The 27585-nt window shown below is 47.3% G+C and overlaps 9 protein-coding genes across 9 annotated transcripts; 2 read left to right on the forward strand and 7 right to left on the reverse strand.

Moving 5' to 3' along the window:
• Positions 1 to 484: 484 nt before the first annotated feature.
• Positions 485 to 1920, reverse strand: CNBK0680 (hypothetical protein; the record flags this gene model as incomplete). The annotated part of the gene is made up of 7 exons (XM_767601.1): positions 485 to 660; positions 706 to 940; positions 1002 to 1208; positions 1266 to 1363; positions 1414 to 1558; positions 1614 to 1759; positions 1833 to 1920. The coding sequence occupies 7 exons, from the start codon at positions 1918 to 1920 to the stop codon at positions 485 to 487; spliced, it is 1095 nt and encodes a 364-aa protein (XP_772694.1).
• Positions 1921 to 2481: 561 nt separating this feature from the next.
• On the forward strand, positions 2482 to 6534 carry CNBK0690 (hypothetical protein; the record flags this gene model as incomplete). The annotated part of the gene is made up of 11 exons (XM_767602.1): positions 2482 to 2624; positions 2880 to 3238; positions 3809 to 4070; positions 4144 to 4573; positions 4786 to 5010; positions 5077 to 5569; positions 5619 to 5684; positions 5740 to 6067; positions 6127 to 6197; positions 6246 to 6390; positions 6480 to 6534. 11 exons carry the CDS (start codon positions 2482 to 2484, stop codon positions 6532 to 6534), a joined length of 2577 nt encoding a protein of 858 aa, XP_772695.1.
• CNBK0700 (hypothetical protein) lies at positions 6511 to 8938 on the reverse strand (the record flags this gene model as incomplete). The annotated part of the gene is made up of 7 exons (XM_767603.1): positions 6511 to 7113; positions 7178 to 7521; positions 7576 to 7856; positions 7920 to 8014; positions 8078 to 8214; positions 8281 to 8715; positions 8782 to 8938. 7 exons carry the CDS (start codon positions 8936 to 8938, stop codon positions 6511 to 6513), a joined length of 2052 nt encoding a protein of 683 aa, XP_772696.1.
• A 1512-nt stretch (positions 8939 to 10450) lies between these two features.
• Positions 10451 to 11656, reverse strand: CNBK0710 (hypothetical protein; the record flags this gene model as incomplete). Its single annotated transcript, XM_767604.1, has 7 exons — positions 10451 to 10513; positions 10580 to 10699; positions 10768 to 11031; positions 11089 to 11166; positions 11236 to 11328; positions 11377 to 11520; positions 11579 to 11656. 7 exons carry the CDS (start codon positions 11654 to 11656, stop codon positions 10451 to 10453), a joined length of 840 nt encoding a protein of 279 aa, XP_772697.1.
• Positions 11657 to 13591: 1935 nt separating this feature from the next.
• Positions 13592 to 15001, reverse strand: CNBK0720 (hypothetical protein; the record flags this gene model as incomplete). Its single annotated transcript, XM_767605.1, has 5 exons — positions 13592 to 14252; positions 14305 to 14502; positions 14557 to 14678; positions 14749 to 14833; positions 14889 to 15001. 5 exons carry the CDS (start codon positions 14999 to 15001, stop codon positions 13592 to 13594), a joined length of 1179 nt encoding a protein of 392 aa, XP_772698.1.
• Positions 15002 to 17908: 2907 nt separating this feature from the next.
• Positions 17909 to 20542, reverse strand: CNBK0730 (hypothetical protein; the record flags this gene model as incomplete). Its single annotated transcript, XM_767606.1, has 4 exons — positions 17909 to 19191; positions 19239 to 20179; positions 20230 to 20315; positions 20375 to 20542. The coding sequence occupies 4 exons, from the start codon at positions 20540 to 20542 to the stop codon at positions 17909 to 17911; spliced, it is 2478 nt and encodes an 825-aa protein (XP_772699.1).
• Positions 20543 to 21700: 1158 nt separating this feature from the next.
• On the forward strand, positions 21701 to 24089 carry CNBK0740 (hypothetical protein; the record flags this gene model as incomplete). The annotated part of the gene is made up of 9 exons (XM_767607.1): positions 21701 to 21944; positions 22118 to 22216; positions 22316 to 22404; positions 22481 to 22613; positions 22697 to 22976; positions 23034 to 23138; positions 23205 to 23250; positions 23308 to 23448; positions 23508 to 24089. The coding sequence occupies 9 exons, from the start codon at positions 21701 to 21703 to the stop codon at positions 24087 to 24089; spliced, it is 1719 nt and encodes a 572-aa protein (XP_772700.1).
• A 312-nt stretch (positions 24090 to 24401) lies between these two features.
• CNBK0750 (hypothetical protein) lies at positions 24402 to 25199 on the reverse strand (the record flags this gene model as incomplete). The annotated part of the gene is made up of 3 exons (XM_767608.1): positions 24402 to 24780; positions 24862 to 25024; positions 25097 to 25199. 3 exons carry the CDS (start codon positions 25197 to 25199, stop codon positions 24402 to 24404), a joined length of 645 nt encoding a protein of 214 aa, XP_772701.1.
• Positions 25200 to 25886: 687 nt separating this feature from the next.
• CNBK0760 (hypothetical protein) lies at positions 25887 to 26810 on the reverse strand (the record flags this gene model as incomplete). Its single annotated transcript, XM_767609.1, has 3 exons — positions 25887 to 26174; positions 26225 to 26448; positions 26528 to 26810. 3 exons carry the CDS (start codon positions 26808 to 26810, stop codon positions 25887 to 25889), a joined length of 795 nt encoding a protein of 264 aa, XP_772702.1.
• Positions 26811 to 27585: the final 775 nt, after the last annotated feature.

A 27585-nucleotide genomic window follows, 5' to 3' on the forward strand; every position in this document is an offset into this window, starting at 1 on the left:
GCTCCTACTAAACCCCCAAACGCCGCGCGGAACGCCAACACATAGCAATTAACTGCTACTTGTCTTCGGGACGGATCTAGCTGGGCAAGGTAATCAACCGACTCCCGAATGCCGCGGATGATTGTCTCGGAGCCAGGGCCGGTGAAGTGAGTGACAAGCTGATACGAGAGTATATTTTGGAGGATAGCTTGAGATACGGATATGCCCAGCACGGTACCTATGGACCGTAGGAGGAAAATAAGCGACGTGGCAGCCGCATGGTCTGTAAAATGATTAGATAAAACTGCCAGAAGGTTATGAGATATTGACGGATCTCTCAAGCTCACCAGCGCCTGACGTGCTAAGAATGTCGATTAGACTCGATATAAACATCACTCCCATTCCCGCATGAACCCAGATTAGTCTCGCAATAAAGTACCACTCGCCCTTTGACTCATTGTTTGAGAAAGTCAACGCAAACATCATGAGTGCCCCCGCGGCGAGACTAATAGCTCCTAGCCGTTGCCCGACGTGACATTTGTCGGGATGACAATGAAGAAATATCCCGGTCACAATAGAAGCGATTGGGGCGGTAAGTGTGGGATACAGAAGACGGCGAGATGCGACACTGGCGGAGGTCAGGAGTGTCGTTTGAAAAAAGACAGGTATGAGATAAAGTGTCTACAATGTGTGAGATCAATTGATGTTGATTTGTCGATATTAGACTTACGCCAAAGATGGTCATTGCCCCGAACAAGTTCAATCCCACTTGAGGTACCATTCGTCGGTTAGTCAAGAGATTGATTGGTAAGACAGGCAGTTTAACTCTCTTCTCATGCTGAAAAAAGGCTAACGTGGTAATGACTGAAAAGACGAGAAGAATGGGATTAGCCGAACTGGACCAGGGTATGGTGCTGCCTCCAAGATTGATAACAAGCATGAAAAGTGTGATGGAAGTCATCTGATTATAACTCTCTGGATCAGCAAATTTTAGACTATATTCCATGTGAGATTCGACTTACCAAAAGCACACTGCCCAATGAATCAATATCTTTTTTCTGAAAACTATTGGTTTTGCCTGCTTGAATCTCAAGTAGCTTTGGGCTCGCTCTGCAAAGAAACACCACTATAGAGAAGATAGTTAAAGGTACCGGAAAGAAGTAGGCAAAACGCCAACCAATGGAATCTGATAAGATACCTCCTAAAGAAGCTCCTAAAGCAGCACCAAGCTGTGGAACAGTCAGCCACATGAGGAAAAAGCAAAAAGGCACAGATATTTAGCGTACACCGTACGTGACATTGTTGGCAGCTTGGTACAGAGGCCGCAAACGCATGGGAAGAACATCCCAAGCACAAACTTGAGAGACGGTAATCAAGCCTCCGCCTAAAAAAGGTAATTAGTCGATGACTTGCTAGTCAAGCAGGTATATTTACCTCCTATACCACAGATAGCCCTGGCAGCTATCATCTGACCCAAGTTATTACTTAATCCGCACCCAAGACAGCCTAGGGCGAACACTGCTAGAGACAAGACATATAATCTAGTCCTCCCAAAGAGATCAGAGGCACGCCCGTAAAGCTTAATGGAAGGCGGTAGATTAGCTTGTAATTCGTGGGCAGATAGGGGCACTTACAGGCTGAACTGCGGTCGATACAGTTAGGTAAGATATAGCCACCCATGCAACATGATCAGAAGAGTTGAATTCTGTTCCTACAGCTCCTTGCGTCGAAGCTGCGATAGTACTTTCGAAGGCTGCGAAAAAGTTGTTGGATAGGAGAGCTACTCATCAGTGATCAGAAAACGGTCAATTTGCATTTGACAAAGACTAATAATATTGAATCAAACAACTAACCAGGGAGAATAAGGACATAGTCTAAATTAGATAGGAAGCCAGACGATTTCTGGCTGATTTTAGGGACAAGTGGTGTTCTTTCCGACATGATGGGACTTCTCAAATGAGAAAGCTATTAGACATTGATCGTAAGTGGTTTCACGTTCCACGAGGCACCAAAGACTTATTATCAAAGGTTCACGGTCACTTTCTATAGAAGCAAGAGGTACCATTGTATTCTATGCATCTGTAAAGAAATGAGGCAAGTCAGCTCTTCTGCACGAAACAAGAGAGCCGCAGGCTATGTCGTCAATATCCCGCACAACTGACTTACAAACTCATATTGGCAAGTTGTATTTGATATAGAGCTGCCCCGAGCTCCGAGGGCAGTTGGGGGGGAAGATATTGCGAATAACGTTGCTACTATATTGGGATGTTCAAAATAACAAAGGTGAAGATATTGGAAACAACTTCGTTGAGATAGCACGCAAGGAGAATCTCACTGCAGCTCCGGATTCAGAAGTCAATTCCGAGCGCTCTTTGGCAGTCTCCGAGCTTAATGATCGGACTTCGCCCCGCCATCCAGCCTCATCTATCTTCACTTTCATTTTCACGAATCATGAACTTATTATTGTTATCCGACACTTCGCGTCCGAACAGGGCCAAGTATATGAACGATATGCCGCTGATTTTTGTGCGCCAAAAGGCTTCGAAATTCGTCTATATCCCACATGTCTCATCAGTTCTCCATAAACAATCTGTTCTCGGTAAACGGTCTCGATGTCCTCATCACTGGCGCCGGAACAGGTCTCGGTGAGTGAAGCCTTGGTATGGAAGGAAAATCTAATGAACTAAAATATATACAGGACTCTATATGGCCAAGGGCATGGCCATGAACGGTGCAGTCACCCATATCGCAGGCCGCAGACGCGAAAAACTGGAGGAAGCCAAGGTCACGATTCTTGAACTTAACCCAGAAGCTCACGTTCACATGTGAGAGACCGTTGGTCTGTAATCAGTATCATTATTCTCATACGTACCCAGTCATGTGGCAGATATTTCCGACAGACCCTCCATCACCTCACTCGTCGCTTCCCTGAGCAAGCTCGACGTTCTAATCAACTGCGCAGGTATCGTGCTTCCCGACACGCCTTGCAATCAGTTCACCCCTTTGCCCGAGCTCCAAGCTGCCCTTTTAGCTTCGCCGCACGAAACATGGTCTCGCACTTTTTCAACAAATGTTGAATCCCTTTTCTTTTTATCGGCATCCGCGCTTCATCTACTAGCTGCAGCTCCAGCGGGCGGACGAATCATCAACATCTCGTCCATCGGATCCACCATGTCTGACCCTGTCATAAGCCAGCCTGCCTATCAAGCGTCAAAGGCGGCTCTCAATCATCTCACTCTCTTGCAAGCCAGTAAATTCCGTGAGCATGGGATCCGTGTAAATGCAATCTCTCCTGGGTACTTCCCTAGTCAGATGAATGATCCTAGCAATCCTAAGAGCATGTTAGCCAGGGCACATGAGCTAGTACCGCTCAAAAGAGGTGGCAAGGAGGAGGATATAGCAGGTACAGCAATCTGGTTGGCTAGTCAAGCGGGAAGCTATGTGGATGGGCAGGTTATTGTCTTAGGAGGTGGCAGAGAATGGGCTTGAGATGCATTATAGCATTTACTATTTTAAACCTGATCAAAAATGGCGATGCATCCCTCTAATTAGCCATTTCATAATATAACCAGTAATGTGGATTTCAGACGACTACATACTTGCATTGTTGTTGGAATCTATATGCAGCGCCGGTTGATTATTACTGCAGCTCCGAGCTTGATGCCCGCGTCCGGGGGGAAGACCTGGTCATCAAGTTCGGAGCTGAGGAGTTATGTACACAATCAGCGCCTCAGCATGTCTTTCATCGTCAAATCGCCAATATGTCGCAAACACATCAAATATGTTTTCCTTATTCCATGGTATACAACATGAACCCAATCATGAACAGACTTCCTATCAAGTAACCACCCACAGATGAGAACATCAGCTTCTTTCCTAATCGTTTTCGCTGCTGCCATATCGCTTGCGGCTCCTTACCAACAAAAGACCTTCAACAACGGAGCATTATCCAGCTCAGGAGCTTTTTCGGAGAACACTGGACTGCCATGGCAAGATGTAGTCTCCATTCCCATCATAGACACTTGGACACTTAATCCTGCCGGTGACGCTTCTGTCATCCGCACTGCTACCATAGATGTTGAAACAGATATGTAAGTACCTTTGGGGCCAGTAGCTCGTTCTGCTTATCATAACTAGCTCATAGTTGATCATGATACATCGTAGACCATCGTATGACCTCCATCTTCTTGCTATCAATGCCCAATACACGGTCCCCACCGCCCTTCATGGTCCGACCCATCCGGCTGCACTCTATTCGTTCATCACCAACGATATCTTCGTTACCCTTCTGCCTTCACAGTCTTCCTTCGGTTCCTGGGATCTTACGCTTCAAGTTCTCAACTATACAACTCTTCCACCAGCATGGGCACCAACTGCCTCTGAGCCAACTATCCTGAAGACCGTTCGGTTGGGAAATAGGAGGCCAGAGAGTATGCTGTATTCTGCCGGACCGAAGATACTCTCTATTGTTCTTGGTGGGGGTTCCAAAGACGAATTTGCTGGATCTCTTGGCCCGTTGACACTATTGTCCATTTCTAAACTAGATGAGGTCTGGACAGTCGAGCAATTAACCGTTTTCCTCGAAAACGACCTGGTGAGTCCGATCATCCTGGCTGACCTATGAATAGATACTTGATTGAGCGCCCAAAAATGCAGATTATCGACGAACTCGCCGCAAATGATTCTGCCATAGCTTTCACTGCTCATAACCCTGTCATTAGGCCCAATAATGCTACCCGAAGCATCGTAAGTATGAATTCTAGTCATACTCGTATTTGATGAAACCAAAGGCTGATTTGCATGTAGCTCTACTTCCTTGATTTATTCTCCCCTTCATTCGCGGTACAAATTAGCTCAGGCAGTTTTGGTGCTGTATTTTCTCCAGCCCTGAGCTCTAATGGTCAGATCGCTTGGCTTGAGCAACGAGATAATGGGAATTGGGGAGGACGAAAAGACCTATGGATGTATGATGGTCATACCCCTTGGAAAGTTCCATTCAAGGATTGGGACCTGAGTCCATCAAGGGTTATCGTAAGCCATGAAATCCGCTGACCAGTGACACAAGCGGCACATCATTTGACTCACTTGGATCCACAGTTTTCGGAAAACAGCGAGGCTCTCAATCTTCTTACTCTTCATGACCAAGACACATCACTTTTCCACATCTGGACCCCTACTCGATCATCGCCCCCTTCTACACCTGTGCGGATCCCGTCTAATGGCACAATCCACTCTGTATATCACGTCGGCATTACCCCTCTTGATCATTCACATTTAATAGGCGTGATGTCTTCTCTTACATCGGCTCACGAACTTTGGGTCATTTCACACTCGCCTCATGATGATCCGACCTACAATTATGAGAACATCAGGTTGACATATTTCAGTGAACCGGTACTACAAGGAAGACAGCCAAATGCGGGTGAAAGTATAGAGTTCGTGAATGAGTTAGGGTCGACCGTGAAGGGGAAGATATTCCTTCCTAGTAAAAAGAAATCACAGGAGAAGGTACCAGTCGTGCTGTTGCTGCATGGCGATGGTACCAGCGAAGGATGGCGTAATCAATGGATGCAGTATTGGAATCAGAACGGTAGGTCTTCTCATTGATCTCCTTTCCATTTCAGGACTGAATATCGCAGCCTTGACCAGTGAGGGATATGCTGTGATTACTATCAACCCTACAGGCTCCGAAGGTTACGGTGACTGTGAGTGCAAATGCATATACGATCCTCATTTAACATGTTACTAATTGGTTGCTAGACTTTGCCCAGTCAGGCCGGTTTAATTGGGGTAATCAAACTATAAACGACATCTCCCTCGGTCTTTTCCATTCTTTCAACCTTTTTCCTAGCCTGGACAATACCAGCGTGACGGCAATGGGTTATGGCGCCTATGGCGGATTTGTTATTCATTGGATACAAGGCCATTCCACCGCCTTTGTCACTCCCAATGGGGAACCAGTGAGATGGAAGGGATTAGTGGTTCATGATGGCGTACTGTCTCCTAGGTGGTGGGCAGCAGAGACATCTTGCCCAGCGAAGGTAGAGTGGGAATTTGGCGAAGTCTCGTATGATGATGAGTCACCATTGTAAGTTATTGGCATCCCTGCTCCCGTGCCAATGACTGAAATTAATCTATGTTTATCAGTTCGCTCTGGGATCCTGAGCGTTCGTCCCGTGAATGGGCCATACCAGAATTAGTTATCCACGATGGTCGAAGTGAGTTCCGAGATGTGTGCACGTAATCCACGCTAAAATCTGCCCCAGATGACTGCGACGCTGGCCCTCTATCGCAAAGCTACGCCTCTTTTGCGCTTTTGCAAAGTCGAGGAGTCAACAGTGAGATACTGGTATCAGATAGATGGGCGTTTTCCAAATGGCATAGGGCCATATTTAATTTCCTTGAGTCTTTGTGATATCCCATGCAGAATGATGGATACCATTACAACTGGAACAATTAATGTGAATCATACAAACTCAATCGAACTCCATATGCACTAGCGCTATAAATGACTGTCGGTTGGCATATGAGCTAGAACCCTGGATATGTCAATGACGATACGATGGCTTCCCAATCCGCTGTCGAGGCCGAAGTGATTGCGCCATCTACTGACAGGTCAGACATGTAATGGTTAGCGAATTGGCTCCCAGCCAGACGCGCAAAGGAGTCCAAAACAGTTGCTGATTCTGAATTCGGCAGGGCCGACAATCCAGGGATATTTGTCAACGGCATCATCCCTGTCATTCCTCTTCCATCATCTACAGGAACTACCTCACCTCCTCCATTACTGAGGCTCATCTCGACTTCATTACCACCTACCGGTCGTGTCTGTGTTCTTCCACTGACAACAGGATCACCATCCATCTCTTCCGGCGACAGAGGCCCTCCGATGATAACTGTCCCAGGCGGTAAATCCTTGATCTCCCTCGCAGCCTGCCGCGTGGCTACCAGCACCCCGCCCTCTGGATGACTTGGATCCCTCAAAAAAGTAATCCCGTTCACCGCTGTTTCGGGGAGTCTGTTGAATATTCCTGGTGTTGGATTGAGTCCACGCGCAGAAGTATTTGGATGGTGAAAGGACGAAGGAAGGGTCCTCTGGGTGGATGAGTATAACAGCTGTACAACGGACAGTTGCTATGTTGATCACATAAGTCAAAGATTTTTCTCATGACGATAATTCATGATTTTCTCTACTCACTGCCGCTTGGAGAGGTAAATGAGCCCAACTCGGAGCCCATTTCCCAATCCCATTCATAAGCAATTTTTCCAGCACGACTACCCCATCCCATTCCCTCCTTCTCGCATATGAATGATACTGTATCAAACATGACAAACCCAAGGCATAAGGTCCAAAGAACAAGAATTCAAAGGGATCTTCCCGGTTAGCGGCCCATTCGAGGCTGGAACGAGCAGCTGGGCAGATGAGTGTCCAGACTTCGAGGTTTAGGTCGAGTGAGAGGGGTTGGGGGACGATGAATGACCAGCGCATGAAAGGACGGTAGAGGAGGATCATAATAGCAGTGTGTAATATATGGAGAATCCCTATACCAGACTGTCAGTATTTCTGATTGATATTTGGGAGAGAGATGAGCATACCAGACGGAAGGCTGGACGAATCACCAGTGAAATGAAGATCACGATGTAATTCTTTTTTCCATCTCGACACTTCTTCCGCTATCTGAAGCAAATCTTCGTCCTCTGTATTTTTCAACCCTTCAACTCCATAGACTTTATCTATTATCCGACGAAGGATGGCTGAAAGGCTATAAAGATGTTGAAAGAACTTATTATCGGTAAGATCCCTTGAAATTGTTGCTGATGATGATGACGATAAGAAGTCAAGGATGAGTGGTCGGACGCCGTAGCGTGCTGCGTTCCTACAGGTATAGCACAGAAATTAGTCGCATATTGATTGAATATCAATACAACTGAATTCATACCACTGGTCGATAATTACTGCACACTGCCATATACGAGCATTTGATTCTCCTAAGGTCGTTCCTCGGGCAGGTTGATCCATATTCAAATCTCTAGCCTAGAGTTGAACCCTTATAAGCCAATTTGAGGACTTAAATGAGAGTATAAGTGTCTCACGTACCATGCATATAGCGGCCGATAATCTTGTCCGTTGCACAGAAGGGGGAGCAGCCGTTCCACAATCAAGCGCCATTTCGTCTACGAGGCAGGTAGTAAGAAGGATTTGAACATTCTCGCGGGTCGGATTGCTCAATGCATCTGATTAAACCTGCGTCAGAAACTACCAAGGTACCTTACCCAGTGATGGAAGATATTTGAACATACCTCGATCATGTATCTCTTGCTTGATGATATATCTCAAACAATCAAAAATCTCCTTAGGACAATCCCGTCTAGCTGCAGCTACGCCAGCCATCGCGTACAAGACCAGCTGACCCACCTCACCCATCTCCGTTCGGATCACCACAGGTATAAACGGGCTAATGTGATCGATAAAGGTCATTGCTAATCGATTGATCACCTCTTTCCAGCTTGGAGAGTGTAGTGCTTCGAAAACATAAGGTGGGGGCTCGACAGCCTGGTCGTCGATAGTTTCAAACGTCGTGCATTCGGTAGTAATGAGCATGAAGCCATCGCCATCCATAGAAGAATCAGACGATGAAAAGCACATTGAAAGGCCGTTTGCACGATCGAATTCAGAGAGACTGGCAACTGGCAGTGTAGGAGTTGAATGCAGGATGTACGACAATGCGGTGGCACCTATCATTGGGGCAGTCGCGGTCAGATTGAGAAACTGGAGACTGAATAGCTATAACCCACCCTCACGTCTAACAGAAGAAGAGGCACGACCCTGAGTCAAGCCAACAGTACGCCCTCTTCGTCGTAAGGCAACCCCTGTTGTGAATTGACTTTCAATTTCGCGCCTTTCGGAGGCATTGGTGTCTCTGCTCTGATGTGTTTCAACAGGCCCATGACTTGCCATAGTCTCTGGATCGAAAAGAACATGTTCGGCGGTATTTGGTGGTGGCACATCTGCTTGGCCAGAAGAAAAGGAAGGAAGTTGTTGTGATGTTTGAGAATGAGTCGATAACCCTCGTTGTATGCGTTTTGTACGGGAGGCGGTTATGGGAAGGTCGTATGTGCAAGATAAAGAGGCGATAGTACATGAGTGGCAAAACTCTGAGCTTTCTGCAGGGTGGCATTTGATTTTCTATAAGAACAAAGGGTGAGCTCAATGAGGAAGGTTTTTGTATGTGAATTATGCCCATACCTTGGTACGACACCTGTCGCAAGCTTGCAAAGCCTTGGGTACGGAATCTTCATTCCTCCTTCGTTTCTTCGGGCTATTGTTGTTACCATCGCTCACATCTGAACATGCAGAATGCCCTCTGTCTTCTCTGCTGGTGTTGCTGGAGATCGGGGACGGGTTTGGCCGACCTCGAGGGATTGAAACCATGGATATCTGGGCTCCACGGGATTGGGTTACGAAAAGGATATCAAGTGTCTGTTTATCAAGTGCATAGCGAGATATTTCGACCCAAAAGATTGGTAAAGGTGTATGGGCAGTAAGGTTAAGGGAAAGTGCAGAGTAATATGTAATACAAGTACATCGTTCAAGTCAATTAACAAATGACCACCAATTCACAATTATTGCGTGCCCGCGACGCGCCTGATTTCCCCACTCGTTTGCTTTTTCGGATCTCCTTATCAAGAACAGTATTTCTGTTATCTACTGGAACACTGCTGCAAAAGGAGCATGCATCGAATCCGTACAAGTACATGCATGGAGTCATTCAAACGGACGTATAGTTCTCTTGGCAGGAAAAAAAGCACTACAACTACGCTGACAGGAGGAGAAGATGCCTCGCCGCATCGTGTCAATCATAGCAGGGCGTAAATACTAGAAATATTGGAGTAATTGATCTGTAGCAAGTATTCACAAATACTTCTACCTTTATCAGATACTTCCGAAAACCCCTCCTCTAGTCGGTCGGTCTGTGTTTGTACAGAAATGCAAAGATGTTTCAATACAGGAGTGATTAGCAGTATCTTCCGCCATGCCAAATCATTGCAAGCGCTTTTCGACCATGATAGTTTCACAGTCTCTAGCTCATCGATAACTAGTTGTAGGGACTTCCGACTCAAAAATGCCTTTGAATGAGGTCCTTGGATAGACTGAAGGATATTTTGGACAATTTCCGAGATCTGATCATCTTTTAGGGCCGACCCCCTTGAAGCAATTGCCTCTGCCTCATGAGAAATAAATGAGGAAATGACTTTCGCAAGACACTTGATAGCCTCGCGCTTCATTAAGGGGTCTATACTCTCCGCCAATTTGAAGGAGGCCGCTGCCAATCTGATGGTCAACTGTGATACTTCAGATCTTTGGTCGACAGCTGGTGAAAGCACATATTATATGCAAACAATTAACACTCAGACTTCTATAACAGATAATTTCAAAGATTTATACTGATTGATAGGCTTGCAACATCATTCACGTTTTCATCTTTGCTTTGGCTGGCACCACACTTCTTGCAGTAGCAAAAGAGGCACCTCGCTGCGACAAATGTTAATGGTAATGTTAATAGGCTCAACCACGCGCAAGTTTCAGTTTATTGCTTACTACTAGTGCTGACGACCGAGCGGACGTCCCGCTTGCCCCAAAACATTCCATATCATCACTAATTTGCTTCCCCAGGTTTGGTGATGCATACTGTGGTGGATTAAAAGTGCGGACGATTGCCTAACCTTCGTCATTAATAGTGTCGCAAACAAAATCGTATTATACAGAGACAAATAAATCAAACCCACCATCTCACTGAAATTCACGGATTTTTTGGGCTTGGGCTCCTTTACAATGGCCGCAGCAGACTCCAGCTTTTCCATCCGAGCCATGACCTCTTTCTGTCCCATTTTCAGACGACCCATGAGTTCCTCATGCTGCACTCTAATTCGAGCTTCAAAGCCCTCTTGCTGCTCCCTGATACGTGCCTCAAACCCCTTTCGCTGAGCCTCCAATTGATCTTCAAAAGCCTTCTGTTGTTGTTTAAGTTGAGACACCGTATAATCTTTCTGCTACTCTACATCAGTCACATATGGTCAGACTTGATGATTATTCCACTCTAGAAGTACCTGTTCTCGGCCACGCTCTCGAGCTTTGAGCCCTATTATTTGATTTTCAAGCTCGTACACGCGCCCTTTGTGAGTAAACTATTGTATTCCTGTTATCAGCCTTCGTTGACCTGATTGATGCAATCGCGTCACGCTGGAGCTACCCACACTTTCTTGCTCGTATGAACTCTCCATAAGAAAGCAGGCATTTTCAAGCTTGTCTAACCGGTCTCGGAGTTCCTGGAGTTCAAAATCCTGAGCCTGATTAGGGTTAGCCTGGTTCTGGATCTATCTCTACGTGAAACCCACGGCTAACTGCTTTTCGTATCTACTTTGCCGGGCTTCGTCCGCAATCAAGAACTTTTCGAAGAGTTTGTTATTCAGAACTAGTTGATTTTGTAGACATGTTATCATACCCTCAATGACCAATGAGTCATTGACTGATGGTTGGGGCTAACATCCCATGCCTGGCATCAGTAATGTTTCACCACCCAACTACGTCTACACCCACATGACAATGACTGTTCGAGTTGGTTGTGACGGACTTCTGGGAGCTGCTGTTCTCATTCGAGAGGGCCACGAAGCGCATATCTAGATATATGAACTATGTGGGTCTTTTGAGACGAACACAAGTAAGGTTATAGAAAGCAAGATTGTTGCATGGGAGTTACAAGAGCGATGGGAACAATTGAACAGAAGAACAGCGCCATTCGATGACGCGATAAGCTTTGCGCGGCTGATTTTTTGCATTTGTACTTGGGCTGTTTATCTGATTATCTCGCTCGCTTGACGGATTAAGTACCGGATCTCATTATGATCCGTAGCAGGCTATCTCATGTTGATGCGTCTATTCTCCGTTCCACGCACGGCTCTTGTTGTGATAAACACGCAGACGCAGTCAATGAAGGTCTCTTGCTCAGCACTCACATGAGCTTTCAGACAAGCACTGTGCACTCTGAAGATAAAAAAAGCTGGTGGAGGGTGCTATTCCTGAGAGGCTTAGCAAAACTATTGGTTTGGTTAAGGCTATTCAGAGTTCAGGTGGAAGAACGAGAAGGATGGTGCATGGTGGTGTGGGGTAGTAGAGCTCAAGCAAATCTCTTGGAAGAAGCTATCTGGGCATTAAACTCAAGTACTTGAAGCCGCTCTTGCGCTTGTAGAGCTTGTTAAGGAGGGGTACATTGGGATGAATGGTGATTATTTGTGTGTTTTACATGCAGTCACTGTATAAACATAGTACGAGATTTCGTACACTCAGTTTTATTTACGTAGTAGCTGTTAATCCCCAATTCCAGTTGATCAATCAATCTCGTATCTCCCATCCCTTGACATGATTATCAACACTCAATCTCACAGCAACGAGGAAGCAAAACAGATTTTACTCACACCAAAGTACCCTCCTAATCCAGGTCTACCAGGTAGCCTATAATGCAGAGGATAACCGGTCAAAAGCCTTATCAATCGTATCCATCGAATCATCCATCAATCAGCTTCTCTTACAATTCATGAAACAACAGAGAAGAATATGTAAAGCAAAAAAGGGGAGCTGCCTTACCCTCCAAGGCCATAATATCTCCTCCAGGCGGCCGCCGTATTATCGATACCCGTACCTACTCCCCATGCCAAGGGGGTTCCAAGCGGGTGGGGCATACCCATCAACTATTTTCGTCAGTCAGCCACCGATCTCTCAATATCGTTTCCTTCACAACTTCTCTTCTTTTCGGTACCTCTCGACCCCAAGTCTGACGAAGAGCGACAAACTCACCCCAGCACCAAATCCAACATTCGGCCCCGCCCATCTCGTCTTCACAGCAGGGTATATCGCAGCCCTCCCTCCACCGGGTAAGGTGGTCGTTGGGAAAGGTAGTTCTTGAGGATTGACGTATGGGTGATGGATTTGGAAGTGGTCAATGTTCAATGGCACTGTTCATGCATTTCAAGTGGGGCGATGGACGAAGGGGGGCCGGGTTAGTTAGCAGCGTTGGAGAAGAGGGAGAAAGGAATGGGACTTGCTTTTGGTAAGCTGTGATGGATCGTATGTGGTGATTGATAAAAGTGAGTTTCCTCTATGTCAAGGTATGAGTATAATGTCAAGGTTTTATCGAATCAAGTAGAATGAGTGAGAATTTCAGACTCCTTTGTCTTCCTGATGGACCTTCTCTTCCGCTTCTTATAATATGAACCGATTATACACGGGACACCTTTCTTCCTGTCAGTCAAACAAATATAAAACTTCCTTTGTTCTACTGGTATGGAGTTACGGAGCGATTTAGGCTTGATTTGTCGAATGAAATCTTCTTTGTTGTTTTTTTCATCTGCGCTATCGGAACATGATGTATGAAAAATGAATGAGTCCGCAAGCGAATACGCAGTATGCGCTTCCCCAGTATTAACTTGTGCTTTCAAGTTTCGCATGATATTCTCACATGCCTGATCTACTCTGGGTTACATAAACCCCCCCCCCCCCCCCCCCCCGTTTTCACCCCTAACACACTCCCTCTACCCAGAACGACAGACGGGCATCTCACCACACCCCAGCCCCATTTCCAGGAGCTGCCGCACCAGGTGCAGCCGGCAAACCCGCCGCAGCCGCAGCTCCAGGCGTTACGACCGTCCTCCTCTGCCCCGGCTGACTTTCCCTATCCCTAAATCCTCCTGTTGTACCCCAGTGCGAACTCCCTACACGCTCGTGCCCTTGGCCTCCTACATTTGAATGGGCATGTTCCCCTCGTTCGCGATCGGGTCTTTCGGGTCGATCTCCACCAGTGCTGCCTGCAGCCACTGCCGACATCCTCTCGGCGCGCTCACTCCTCTCCCTGTGCGGCCGCTCGTGGTGGTGATGGTCATACCGACCCCCATGTGGACGAGGATGGTACTCGTGTTCGCGGTCACCACCAATCCGTTCACCCCTCTCACGACCGGTACCGTGCGTACGACGTTCGCCCCCGGGATTACCGCCTTCGTGTTCCCTTTCTCCTCTGTCACCTCGCCCACCATGCCCATGCCCATGTCCGTGCCCGTGACCGTGCCCACCGCCTTCGCCATTGGTGGAGATGTCGTTTACGTTGTTGGTGGAATTGGTGCTTGTGTAAGCGGGTTTGTTGGCATTTTCGAGCAGAGTTCGGTTCGCGCGGTAGTCACATGTGGTGGATGGTGGAAGATTGAGTAAGGAAAGAATCTTGGCCCTATTCTCTTGGTCAATAATGCCAACATATAGGCAGGATAAGGTAAACATACCTTAAGGAGCCATTTCGGACATTTTCTCCTTCATCCTCCACCCAGACACTCAGGATACCCTCCGCCTGCCTCATGCTCAAAACGCAGCCCACAACATTATCCGCCTCATCGAACTGGTCACCTATAAGAGAGAAGAGAAGCGATTCGTAGAGGACGGGGACGATAGGGTGAACGAGCCGGATGGTAAATCGACCTCCGCTGTAGACTTACATGTCAGTGTAGCTCAATTAAGCCAGAAAAGCAAAGACATACTCTCGCATCTCCTCCCAAACGCCAGGTCGACCAATCCGGCTGACGAAAACGAGTACGTCGGTGACTGGAGGTAATTCGTTCACCGGGGTAAGATGGGAGTATAGATGGAGGAAAGACTCAATCTGTCAATCCAAATGGCCACAGTCAATCATCATTAACGTGATACCAAGTGACGTTTGGTAGGAGACGTACTGAGCCAAAAGTAGCGACCCGGCGAATCTCTTTTTCGTAGTCAACCTTAGCATTCGGAGGCCGATGGACGTAGGATATGGACCAGCTATTTTCTGCGTATCAGCGTAGGATATTCTGTAGGAGATATCGACGCAACGCACTCCTGCCTGAGCGGATGCCTGCCGGCGACTGAGATTTGAGTTGCAGCCGGAGTCTTGTCTACGCTGAGTGAAAGCCTGGATGAGCCGCTGAGGGAGGTTGTTCGCTGTGCCATGGTCTGAGAGTCTATACGGAAGCCGGGGTATACGTGGGAAGAGAAGAGTAAAATCTGAGATTATTTTTGTATGGAGATAGGAACAATTAGCTGCTTTCAACACTTTTCCACAACGGTTTTCCGGCAGATTTCGATATAAAGATAAGCGCGCCTAAGAATTTTCCGGGGCTTTTGTAAATGTGCGCCTAATCCAGCTGCGGACGCAATTAGGCTCTTCTTGGGCAGGTACCGGAGTGACGTCATTACGTCATGTTTTGACATTTTGACTTTGAGCTGCTGTGCCATTTATTACGTACTTGGCCATCTATATAAAGAAGCTCTCCAAATAACTCCACTAACAACTCTTAAATCGTCTACCAAAAACCATCCACAATGTCGTACCCTCCTACAACCACATATCAGCACCCCACACAGCCCTCAATTGATGCTCCAGTCGTTGCAAAGCAGCCCATCTCACAACGAGTCATGGGTATGTCTTCTGTCATTGTTTACACTCGTATTCTTGCGTTGATTCATTTCAATCTAGATATTAGGAATGCCGGATCAAGAGAGTCTATACAGGAGAAACAGCAGGACGAAGAAGTTATGAGACTGAGAGGCGGATGTCCCGGTCATCTCTGTGGTCTTCGTAAGTCTTCACTTGACCGCACCTTTGATCAGAAGTGATCCTGACGCAATTTTGATACTTAGCTATTCTCCCATGCCGGTAAGCCATGATTGGTTCTCTTTTATTCTAATAAATGCAGAAGCTCATCACACACCGTAGATGTGACATTTGTATCATCCCTATACCGTGCTGTTAGACCATCAACGAAGCATAATGCGCTCCATACGACCCCTTGTATTTATTATACACGACTATGTATCGATAATTGTTCGCTCAGTATGATATAACCTTTACGACTTCCCAATCATCACTTACCCAAGCAAACTTCCCTGTCTGGAGGAATGGCCCACTGTTTCCTGACAGTTCTCCCCAAGAAATTTGGCCTTAGTTATTGTCACTATCGCCCTGGATTGGCTCTTTATACTCTGGGCGCAAGTGCATCGGTTGTGTTGTATTGATTTGATGGTTGGATATCCGTAATGGCACAACCAATTCTCCCAGCAGCAGAGGGCGGAGCGCCTACCGTCCTTTTGGCCGTCGTCCCAGGAGGTAGATCATTTACAAAATCCTCCGCCGGATCAGATAACAGATGAACTTACCTACTTGTAGTTCCTCTTAGCAGTGTTATCCTTTTGATTTCCTTCGTCCACTTGTCTCTCTTGAGGTGTTCCTTTAGATTCTGCAAACTTCGTTGACTGTTCCCCCTTCGTCCTTGTACTTGACACTGTTCTCTCATTTTGCGTTCTCTCATTTTGCCTTTGCAGATCACGCGTAAGCACATTCATTGCCTTTCGGCACGAACGACTCGTCATCCATATCCACAGCCACATTCATAACTATCTCCGTCCCATCATCCAGTTTCACACTCTCCCCATCCTTTCCAAAAAGCTTTTGCTCCTCCCACCCATCCCGCATAGGGTCCCTTCTAAACCCCAACTCCGATCACCCATACTTCCTCTTTCCTCTCAAAATCCCCCTGGTCTCTTCTTCCCCTCTCATCATCTCCTTCCCACAACCACACTTGCACGCCGCTTCCGCCAAGAGCGGAGGGATGAGCGAGAGTGTGCTGGGGTGGTCTGTTAGACCAGGTGAATATTGAACGAACGATGTGTCGAAGATGTATTCTCGCCATCTCATTTGTGTGCAGTTTCCTCATCCTCCCACCTACCGCCCTTCGCTCTCTCCCAAGTAACCCAACTGGGCCTTTCAGTCCGCTTTTCAACCAAATACAACTTATCCGTCTGTCTCCTGTTCCCTTCCGTCAAGAGGCCCATCACTGGCCTTCTCTTTTCCACTTCCAGACTCTCACCACCCTGAGAAGGGTGGAACATCATGTGAGAAGCGGACAAAGCCAAGGAGAAAGCGGAAAATAGATGGCGCTTGGCGGAGGGAGGAAGTTAAAAGAGTTGAATGATGATGACATTTCTCATTGCTGGATCGAGATATGAGTTATTGATGATGACCCCAATAGTGGTATGTGCTCCTCGAGATAAGAAAGTTGGTAAATGGGTAAGTGGAAGACGAAGGAAATTTATTAAGTACCTTTCAGTTAAAGGTCATCATGAGCAATATAAATTTTGATGAGGCGTGTATTATTATCTTCTTATCCGAGAAAGATCGGACGCATCCGCAACCACCATCCAGAACTCTTCCTGCTTTTGTGATGGAAGATCACACCTTTAAACAGAGAAAGAGGCGACAAAATCCCTCTCGTTTATGTTGCCAAGAAAGCCGGAAAAGACTTTCGCAGTATGAGAATCATCAATGTACTGCTTGAGTAGCACAACCGTCCAAAAAAAGTACAAAGGAAGGGAGCAGAGATAAAAGACATGATATTACAAAGCGTTTTAATGGGTGTATTGAATAAACTCGCAAATAGTACCCGCAAATGCTTATCAAAATCCATGCCAAAGTACGATGAGATAAAACACATTTTCAATATCAATGGTAAGAAAGAAGTGGGTATATAGCTTATCTTTGCGAAGAAAGAAAGTGGTATCTATTGTCCATGATCGTACTCGGAATAAGCACTCTATATTTTTCTCCTTGGGCCTCTTCGCGCCCAACTGTTACCGCCTTTTTTTTCCTACATATACCTAAGCTCTTCAAGATGGAAGTCAATGCAGGATTTGAATAAAGGCACTAAAATTTTGTCTAACAATGCAGAAAACATCTCTTTTTTGAATATGCTCATGATAAAACATAAGGCAGTCTTGACCCGTCCTCTTACACCTGGCCCACGACGCTCAACAGTCCACAGTTTTTGGCAACATTCCTGGCATAATCATCCGAAACGCCTCTCAAAGGCTCACCTCCTGAAAGCCCTCTTCTATCCCCGTCTTCCTCTCCTTTATTTGGTTCTCACTCTCCATACTCTTGATAGTACTAGGGCTTTCCATTACCTCTTCACCTTCAAGTGCGGAAGCATCAGAAACCGAGACGGGAGACACACTTCTACGGTATGAAACACTTTCGAGCAAACCGTCATGGCTATCTGTGGAGATGACGCTAGACTCCCGCTGGCCCCTTGTCATCGATCTCTGCTGCGTCGGTCCGGAACCGGGAATGGGCGTCGTCCCCGACCTTTCTGGCCGGGGAGATCTTTGACCATTGGAAGCTCCCGAGTTGGCTCGTACAAGAGATCGATCCCTCTCTTCACCATCGTATCCCCGAATTGTTAAGCTTGAGTTGTTTGCTACAGGCGGCGGGGGGCGAATCATGCTGGTAGCGTCCAATACACTTTGAGGGATTGCGGTAACGTCCAATGGGGATGGGGCGTTTGGTGAGCGAAGAGATGCTTTGGGTGTCTTTTCCCGGGAAGGGTCTTCGGTAGTGATGATGGCGGTGCGAGTTTCGAAAGAGGGTGGGCGAGAAGAGTATGGAGAGTGAGGAGAATGGAAAGAGGCGGAATGTGGAGAGAGTGGGGAATGAGATGAATGAGGGGAACGGGCGAGAGGAGAAGGGGTACGGGAATTGAGCATCACGGGACTCCGTCGATGTTCCAATCCCGCATGTGCCATCCTTTCCTCTTCTCTTTGCCTCTCCAACTCGTCCTCTGTCATGTTTGGCGAACCAAATGGTACTGCCCGTCCACCTTCAAGATCAATATCCACCATCTCCGCATCCATACTTCCCCTTCCCTGGGATCCCGAGCCGAGAGAAGACAGACGAGATGCACGACGGGCGGCGGATCCGACAGAGGTATCGAGGTTCATCACCCAGCCACCGCGGAGACCCGAAGTTTCAGCTTGGGCGATAGCGGACATGGCTTGGATATCGGCTCGTGTGGGGAGGTCAATGGGTGTAGGTGCAGGGGCAGGTGCGCGCTTACGCCGAGATGGAGAATGAGTAGGAGGTGAAAGGTATCCCGAGCCTGAACCTGAACCGGAAACAGTAGAGGGTGGTCCCGGTTTGAGAGGATGATCAATGGTAGATGTCACTGGTGTAATGATTCTCACGGGGGAAGGAGATGGATGTCTAATTTTGGGGATGGATGGTTGTTCGGGAGATGAAGGTGGGAGGAGAACATCGGAATCACGGGTTACAGGAGTTCCCGGTACTGCAGCGAGGTGTTGAGAACCGCCTGTTGCTTATTAGTATACGTACTCTAGGGAGAAGCAGTATACTCACCAAGGCTTTCTTGCAGCGGGCTGTTGCTGTTACTTGTGTTCCCATTGGTCCTCACTCTGCCCTTTCCTTTCCCTTTCCCTTCAGTTTCACTCACACCGTAGCCTGTCAACCTTCTAGCCTCTTCTAATCCTCTTTCAACCTCTTCAATGTCTAATCCCAATCCTAATGACTCCCACTTTCTCACACTCCTATCCCACCATGCTTCAAGCACATTCCATCCTCGGTATTGGCCCGCGAGCCGGAGTCCACTTCCAACCTCACCATATGTCCCTCCACCGTTATAGCTGCTATACCCGATCTCCTCCTCTTCATCTGACGAAGCAGCCTTGTCCGCTTCCCATCCTTCACCGGACTCCAGCTCATCCACAAACGCGGCTAACCATTTACCCCAGCCGCCTTCGCCATCCCCATTCCAAAGGACGCACTTTCGGTCAAAATCTCGTCCAAAGACGATGACTTGTCCCCACGCGCCATTCGCCCCCGGGTCGAGATCAACACCGACATAATTCCCTGTTCGATCACTTAACAGCGGGATCCAGCCTTTACACGCATAGACAGTTTTGATCCATTGAGGAGGGACAGACGCCATAGTCGCCAATATCGCCGGGTTTCCACCTACTGTAGGGTCATCTTCCGCGTATCTCCAAAATGCCCACTCCCGCATAACCTCCTCAAGGGGCAGAAAATACAGCCCAAAAAACAATCCTCCGGAGCCGGAGATGTTGCCAGTGGTCTCGAGGTCTTGGCCGTCTGCAACTTGGATAGACTCGCGTACCGAGCGAGGAAGTGGACACCCGATTTCGGCCTCAAAGGTGGCCAGTAAAGTCGGGTTGACAGGTGGGTTGAGTGTTTCGAGGAGTTCGGGGAATGAGCCAGCAAGGGTTTTACGCAGTCGGTGGAAAGTATGGGTTAAGGGAGGATAGGAATTTGGGTTCGCGGAGCTGTGCGGAACGTTAACGAAGACGATGGAAAAAAAATGGAATGCACAAACAAGTTTCTTGGAGGGTAATCGTTGTTGTAAGCGTTGCTGTTACGTCTACTAGGACCAGGCGAAGACGACGCGCTATCCAATTGTGGCTTGACGCGTCCAATGTCAGCCACCACCTGACGCAGCAAAATGATATCGCGTGACTCACGCCATCATTGTACCCGTTGCCATAGTGTATGTTACCAGCATTGGTGGTCGGTAGACTGAATGCGTCCCGGGTAGAGTCCATAACGGAGCGCCTGTTGTTGTAGCGGTTCGGATTGGACTTTGAAGAATTGCCTGAAAAGAGGCTTGAGATGGATTGGAGAAAGGGCATTTTGGGCGTGAGATTTTGCGGGCAAGGCTGCGGAATATCGGCGCTACGATTGCTGGGCAAGGCGTTAGCCATAGCCAGAGCTGTAGAGAGCAAAGGGAGAGTTTGAATGGGCCGCTCACTTACAGCTGTTGCGACTAACGAGATGGACGGGACAAGCTATTATTGATGGCGTGGTGAGCGAGTCACGTGGCAGGCGCTGAGTGGTCGTGGATATGGGAAGGACTACAGGAGCATGTGTGTGGCGGCAGGGGGCGCTGTCTTCTCGAGGCCGGAAACGCGGGAAACAATAAGTCAAGCTCACAATGGAAAGCAAAGTGCAGAGATCAACACTGCACCCGCCGGCGCCGACAAGCAACAACCCCGACACAGGTGCATAGGGTTACGTAAACACACTTATCCGAGGATCAACCGCGCGAAAGTCACATCCGACGCACCACCATGGCTTTTCAACGATGCTACAGTGGCCACTGGGAAGAAAGAGGGTCGCAGCACTGTCACACCCGACAGCCACACTCTGGCAAAAAGGGTGTCTATGGTCTATGACGCTCCACTTCTATCTTTCTCAGCGTCCTGCTTGGCAACTACTCGTACTTGGTCAATAGTCGCTCTTCGTTCTTCAACAGCTGCGTGCGGTGTCGACGGAGTCGGAGTAAAGGACGGGATCAAACAAATACATCAAATGCTGTCTTGCCTTACGTTAATACGTCTGCAGAAACTCGTGTATTATCGTAACGTGTTTGTTCTTTTCCTTCGTTGAATATTGACGATTTCTTACAATGACTATACTGGTTGTTGGACAAGCTTCTACAACTACATGGCATGGCATTAATGCTCACCTACTGAGAAAGAACAGGACAGGGGATAGCGTATGTAGTATTTTTTGAGTTACTGCCCTCTTCATCTCGCTCGCCCACCGTGTCCTTCATTTGTCTATATGCTCGACTGAGAAACGACTTGATGAGGAGCTAATATGCAGTCCATCATACAGTACAGTTCAGAGGACATCATAATTAAGAGGGTAACATTTTGGACGGTCCTCTACTAATATTCGGACCGCCTCCACCTCCACCTTCTGTTTTTGCGGCGACGACTTGTCCCCACAGAGCTTGACTTCCATTTATAAACATTATTATCCTTCCATCTTTCCTTAAAACGATCATGCTCATCCCCTTTTCCATATCCCTCTCCATATTACCATTGCTCCTCACTTCTCTCTCTTCCAGCGCCCTACCCCAATCGGAACTGCGGCATCGCTCAGTCTACCAACTCCTTACAGATCGCTTTGCCCGACCAGACCAGCAGATTGCACCCTGTGATGTTGCAAAAAAGGAGTACTGTGGCGGAGGATGGAAGGGTGTGGAGCAGAGGCTGGATTATATAAAAGGGATGGGGTTCGATACAAGTACGTGTACCTATGTCAAGCGTGTGATTAGTCCTGTTTGTGCGTTCGTTCGAATGCGTGGCGGATTGTGCTGTCGGTGTTGATTGATCTGATACGACGGTGCTTAAGAAAGTACTGTTCGTCCATGAACTGGCAGAAGATACGCTTCGGGACTAATATTGACACCTGCACAGTTTGGATATCGCCGATCGTCGCCAACATCCAACTTGACCCAGGTGCACGTTCATTTCACGGGGACCCATATCATGGCTACTGGGGTTCCAACATATATGGTATGTTTCACGATCCTCAATGATATTATGGTGGAAGCTAAACGGATCGCGATACGTGCTTGACTTTTTCTATAATGTGCGGCCATACTGGACAAAAAGAGCTAAATCACCATTTCGGAACTCCCCAGGACTTGCTTGACCTCAGCCAAGCACTACATAATAGAGGCATGTATCTTATGGTGGATGTCGTAAGTCGTCTTCCCATGCATTACTTCGCTTAAAGATTTAGGGTACATGAATGGAGCTGATGGATTTCTGAAACAGGTAGCAAATCATGTGGGAGCGCAGGACCACGTATCTTTCGTGCCCTCTTCCGATTATGGTCCCTTTTCGTCGCCTTCTGATTTCCACGAGTACTGTCAGCCTGACTGGGATGTTCAGGAAGAAATCGAGCAATGTGTGTTACCAATTATATTTTACTTGCATCCTTTCTTCCCTTCTCTTCTCAGAGTAACGTCCACTTACCTTATCCAAATCCAGGCTGGGTCGGTTCTCAAACGCCGGACCTCAACACCGAATCCCCCCATGTCATCTCCACGCTCAACACCTGGATCCACCATCTCGTTTCCACGTTCCAAATAGACGCCCTCCGCATCGACACTGTCAAGCACGTCAGGAAAGATTTCTGGAAAGGTTTTATAGAGAGCGCAGGTGTAGCGTGTTTGGGAGAAGTGTTGAATGGAGACCCGACGTATTTGGCGCTATATCAGAGGGAAGCGATGGGGAGTATATTTGACTTTGCCACGTACTGGCATATTCAGTGAGTCAAGTTAGGTTGAGTAATTCTAATAATACGGTATGCTGATTGTTTTAATAGACGGGCATTCCAGTCTCCGCTGGGGTCGATATCAGAGCTGGTGAACATGATCAAACACCTTCATCGACTTTTCCCAGACCCATCATCACTAGGATCTTTTCTCGAGTTCGTCGCTTTCATTATTGACCGTATTGCTGTAACCGCTGAAAGACTGATTGATATGTTGATCAGTAATCATGACTTCCCCAGGTTTGCTGGTAAGACCGATGATCAGGCTGTACGTTTTCTACGTCTTCTAACATCAAAGAATGTCTTAATTAACGATATTGCTCAGCTTATTCGCAATGCGATGGTTTATCCTTTCATCAACGATGGCTATCCAATCCTCTATTCGGGCCAAGAACATAATCTGCAAGGCGGGGATGATCCCTATAACAGGGAAGCAATTTGGCTATTTGGATATGACGAGTCTTCTGTATGTGACTCTCTTTGCTCTGTCCTTCATATCCATTCACTAACAAAGGAAAACCTCAGCCTACATACAATATGATCAAATCCCTCAATGACGCCCGCCGTATCGCATCGTCATCCCCATCATTCCCCGCCCTTCTCCGCCCTTTCCAGCACGGTAACCATACCATCGTTATGTCCAAAGCTCCCCTCCTTTCCATCCTCAACAACCACGGTTCTTCGTCATGTCATATAACAGGAGGGGCAAGAGCTATCCCGATGCATATCCCCCCGTCGCAAACAGGGTACAAAGGTCTTCTCCCCGTTATTAACGTCTTGACCGGACGAATATACTCTACCGATCCTTACGGTGGACTAACTATCACTATCGTCCGAGGCGAACCTCTCGTCTTCATTCCTCTTATCCTTTACCACTCTCCCAACCCTGTGGAAGTGCCGGATAGTGAGTGGAAGGGGGTGCTGATAAATGAAAAAGGGAAGGGGAAGCGGAGCGGGAAGGACGGTGAAGGAGATGAGGATAGGCCGGAGATGACGAGGAGGTGGAGTCCCGCGGGACCGTGGAGCCCAAGGATGATGAGCGGATTTGGAGGCTGGATGGGATGGTGGAGAGGGTGGGGAAGTGGGGGTGGTAACGGGGATTTGTGAAAAGGACTTTTGTTTGTTTATGTGAGGTCTGAAGTGGGCTGGTCCCTTAGATGAGAAAAGGAGGGTGTATCGATATTTCCTCACTCATGCGCCAGTTTGTATTTTTATTATTATTTTTTAGCATTATGACTGCCAATTTACAATATCGCCAGAGCAGTCTAAATTCATGAGAGATGTATATTGTCTTTGTAGCTTATATTCGACATTATATTGATAACAGTACACCTTCAATTTGAAAAAAGGGAAACAAAAATCATCTATGATATCGTCATATGAAAACCATGATTCTTCGTTAAATGTCTTCAAGTCCAATTATGAGACCGGCCCAATATGAACGTTAAGGTTTCCACTTCCTTCCGGAGAAACCATCTCAACCTCATCATCCCGTTGTTGCCCGCGCGCCTCGTGTCGGAGTCGAGTCTCCATCGCTCTTGTCCCAATCCCTGCAAACGTTTCTTTTTCCTCCTTTCTGCCGACTTGCTGTTCAGGCGACATGACCTTCCCAAACCTCTCATCCCAATGTTCCCCCATGTCCACCGCCTCTGCTTCATCTTCATTTCCTTCCTCATACGCTACTTGAAGACCGTCCTCAAAGTCATATTCAAAGTCGTAGGCTTGGACCATTTGGGGGCCAATCTCCAGTGAACGAGAGTATGGAATCCCACGTCGAGCGGCTTTTCGCATCTTGATTCTATGAGAAGACACTGATCAATATGTGCATGTCGTGGACGGAGAAGAGAAAGGGAAAAGGAAAAAGGGAAAAAAAACTCACCCTTCGAGCTCGGCAGCCCTCTCCTTCTTCCACCTCTCCATTTCCATGCGAAGCTTCTCAAGCTCTTCCTTTTGCGATTCGGCGAGTTCGACCGCTTTAGTTTCCTCAACAGTTGGGTGGTCACAACCTGCAAGACGAATGACTTCGGGAGCTTCCATGTGGTCTGATGGTTCATGTGGAAAAAGGGAATCTTGTCAGTTCAGCGTCATGAAGAGAAGAGGACGATATGACATACCAGAGGCGTGAGTCATGCGATGTGCGAACTCGCAGACAGACCCAGGGCTGAAGACGAATTCACCACCTAATTGGGTAAGGTCGCCTGGAGGCTTGACAGGCATCTTGAAGAGGGCGTTCTGCAAGTCGAGCGTGAGCCTTCAGCAAAGTCAACGTTATAAAAGGCAAGACCTACAGAGATGCCATGGACGAGTTGACACTATGGGACCCGCGGCGGCTTAATTTAAGCCATAACTGTTTCGGCTTAAAATAAGCCACAATTGCGTCTTTTTATCGATTTTTCGGCTTACCATTTGCATTTAGGATCAAAACAAGCCACAACGTGGCTTAATTGAGCACTTTTCTGGGCTTATTTTTTGGGCTTTAAAATAAGCCATTTGCCGAATTATTATAAGCCATTTTCAGCATTATTTGTATTAGAAACATGGGTTATTCTAATTCTTATTGCAGCTTGTTTTAAGCCCTTTTCAGCCTTATTTTTATCCATGCGATGGGTTGTTTTGAGCCTTTTAGCAGCTTGTTTTAACCCATTTTCAGCATTATTTTTACCCATGAGATGGGTTATTCTGACCCTTTTAGCAGCTTCTTTTCATCCGTATAACAGCTGCTTTTAAGCCATTTTCAGTATTGTTTTTATCTGAGAAATGGGTTGTTCTGATCCCTTTAGCAGCTTGAAATGAGCCTGTAGCTAACCCTTGGTTTGGTTGGTCGAATTACATGCATCGAATCATAAAAATACAAAAAATAGAATCATTAAAGTACAATATACAAAAACACAATCGAGACATCCGCTAGGAAGAGCACAAGCTTCTCTTCTTCCTAGCAGTTTGGGCCTTATTTTTGAGGTACTGCATGCCCAGTGACCGTATAGGCCACTTGCTTTTGCAGCGGGCAGCACCAAAGACGTCGACGTGCTTGTCGGCGACCTTCAACAAGGTTAGCTGGCCATCCAAAACATATAAAAGAATGTCACTCACAAGACCCATGAAGAGCACACGCTCCTCATAGTCCGTGCCCTTCCATGTCTCCATGCCCACTTTATCACCAAAGGCTCGAACAGCGCTTCGGCGGACATCCTCCTAAGGAAAGCGTTGGGAGCTTATCCAACGAAATATCAATTGCTACTCACTAGAATCTTCCTCCAAATATCGTCATTCACCCCATGCCCCAGTCCCATTATCGCTCTAAGCGGATTGGAGGATTTGGGATCTGAGATGGGGTAGGAGATGTCAGGGTCAAAATGGAGAGCCCCAGGGGGGGGGAATACCTCTGGTGAAGAGGGAGAAGTTCGAGCAGGAGAGAAGGAGGCGTTGTTGTGGAAGGAGGAGGCGGCGGCGACACCGTGGACATCAGCTGCAAGAGGCAGGAGTCAATGCATGAGCAACCTAGTCAACAACAAGGGGAATAGGAAGGAACAGAAGATGTATCATACCTGTTCTCTGGGATTGTTGATATTCCTGGGATTCGGCCAAGAGTCCGTCGATCAGCTCTTGGTCACTCCGAGTCCTCCTTGGATGAGGATGGGAGGGGACATCAAGATGGGTTTGAGAGGGTCCGGGTTGCGCAGAGTGAGACTCCCCCATAGAATACGGTACAAAGCGGTTTACACCTCTTTGGCCACCACTTCTCTGCCCACCGTTTGATGAAGATGCAAGAAGAGGACTGGATGGTGTTGGTGAGACCGGGCGAGTGTTGGACCTGGTTGGGCGGGGCATTGTAGGTAGAATGACTAGAAATAGAAAGTGAGGTTGTGAAAGATTTAGTGAGATTTTGTGTTGAACTTTCTGGCATCACACTGTAAAGCCAGGACTATGGACTTATTATATAAGTACTACATGCACTCACTGCATTATTTGCCACTCTAACTATGCTTGCTGCGCTTCTGCTCCAAAATCCCACTCTGATCTCATATGATATCATCCCTGCACTTTCCTCACAACACCACAGCATCTCCTGTGACCTATAGTGAGAATGCGTTATGTCCCTGACGACATTTTTTTGGCTGATGAAGTGGTGAGGGGAATCTTAAAAAAAAGAGGAAGAAATAGAAGATTCGATGGAAGCACTTCGAAAGAAGAGAGATGAGCGAGGTTGACCTTGTTACAATTATAGTGTAATTAAGCGCCATTGCCAAAAATCAGTCACGTGAGATGAATGCACCAAATTTAATCTTTTGTCATTTCATCGTCTTCTATTATGCATTATTGTTGCTATCATCCAATCATCTTCGTTTCTCGTTGTCCACTCTTTCAACCAGCTATCGCAAGAAATATGCCCACAACAGACTACAAAGCACGCATCGTCGAATGCGACTGTACACTGTCGTACTGCGACCGACGAGTCACTGTAGTCACACGAACCAGACACCTTGAGAAGATGAGGACCCTACAACAAGCGCAAGAGGGGGATGCCAGTAACAATTCCGTCATGCCAGGGGAAGCAGAGGGAACTAATGGTGGAGCACAAGGGGACGGAGATGCAGAAATGTCT

Source organism: Cryptococcus neoformans, chromosome 11 (genome assembly GCF_000149385.1).
Source record: "Cryptococcus neoformans var. neoformans B-3501A chromosome 11, whole genome shotgun sequence".
In the NCBI taxonomy this organism is placed as follows: Eukaryota; Fungi; Basidiomycota; class Tremellomycetes; order Tremellales; family Cryptococcaceae; genus Cryptococcus; species Cryptococcus deneoformans.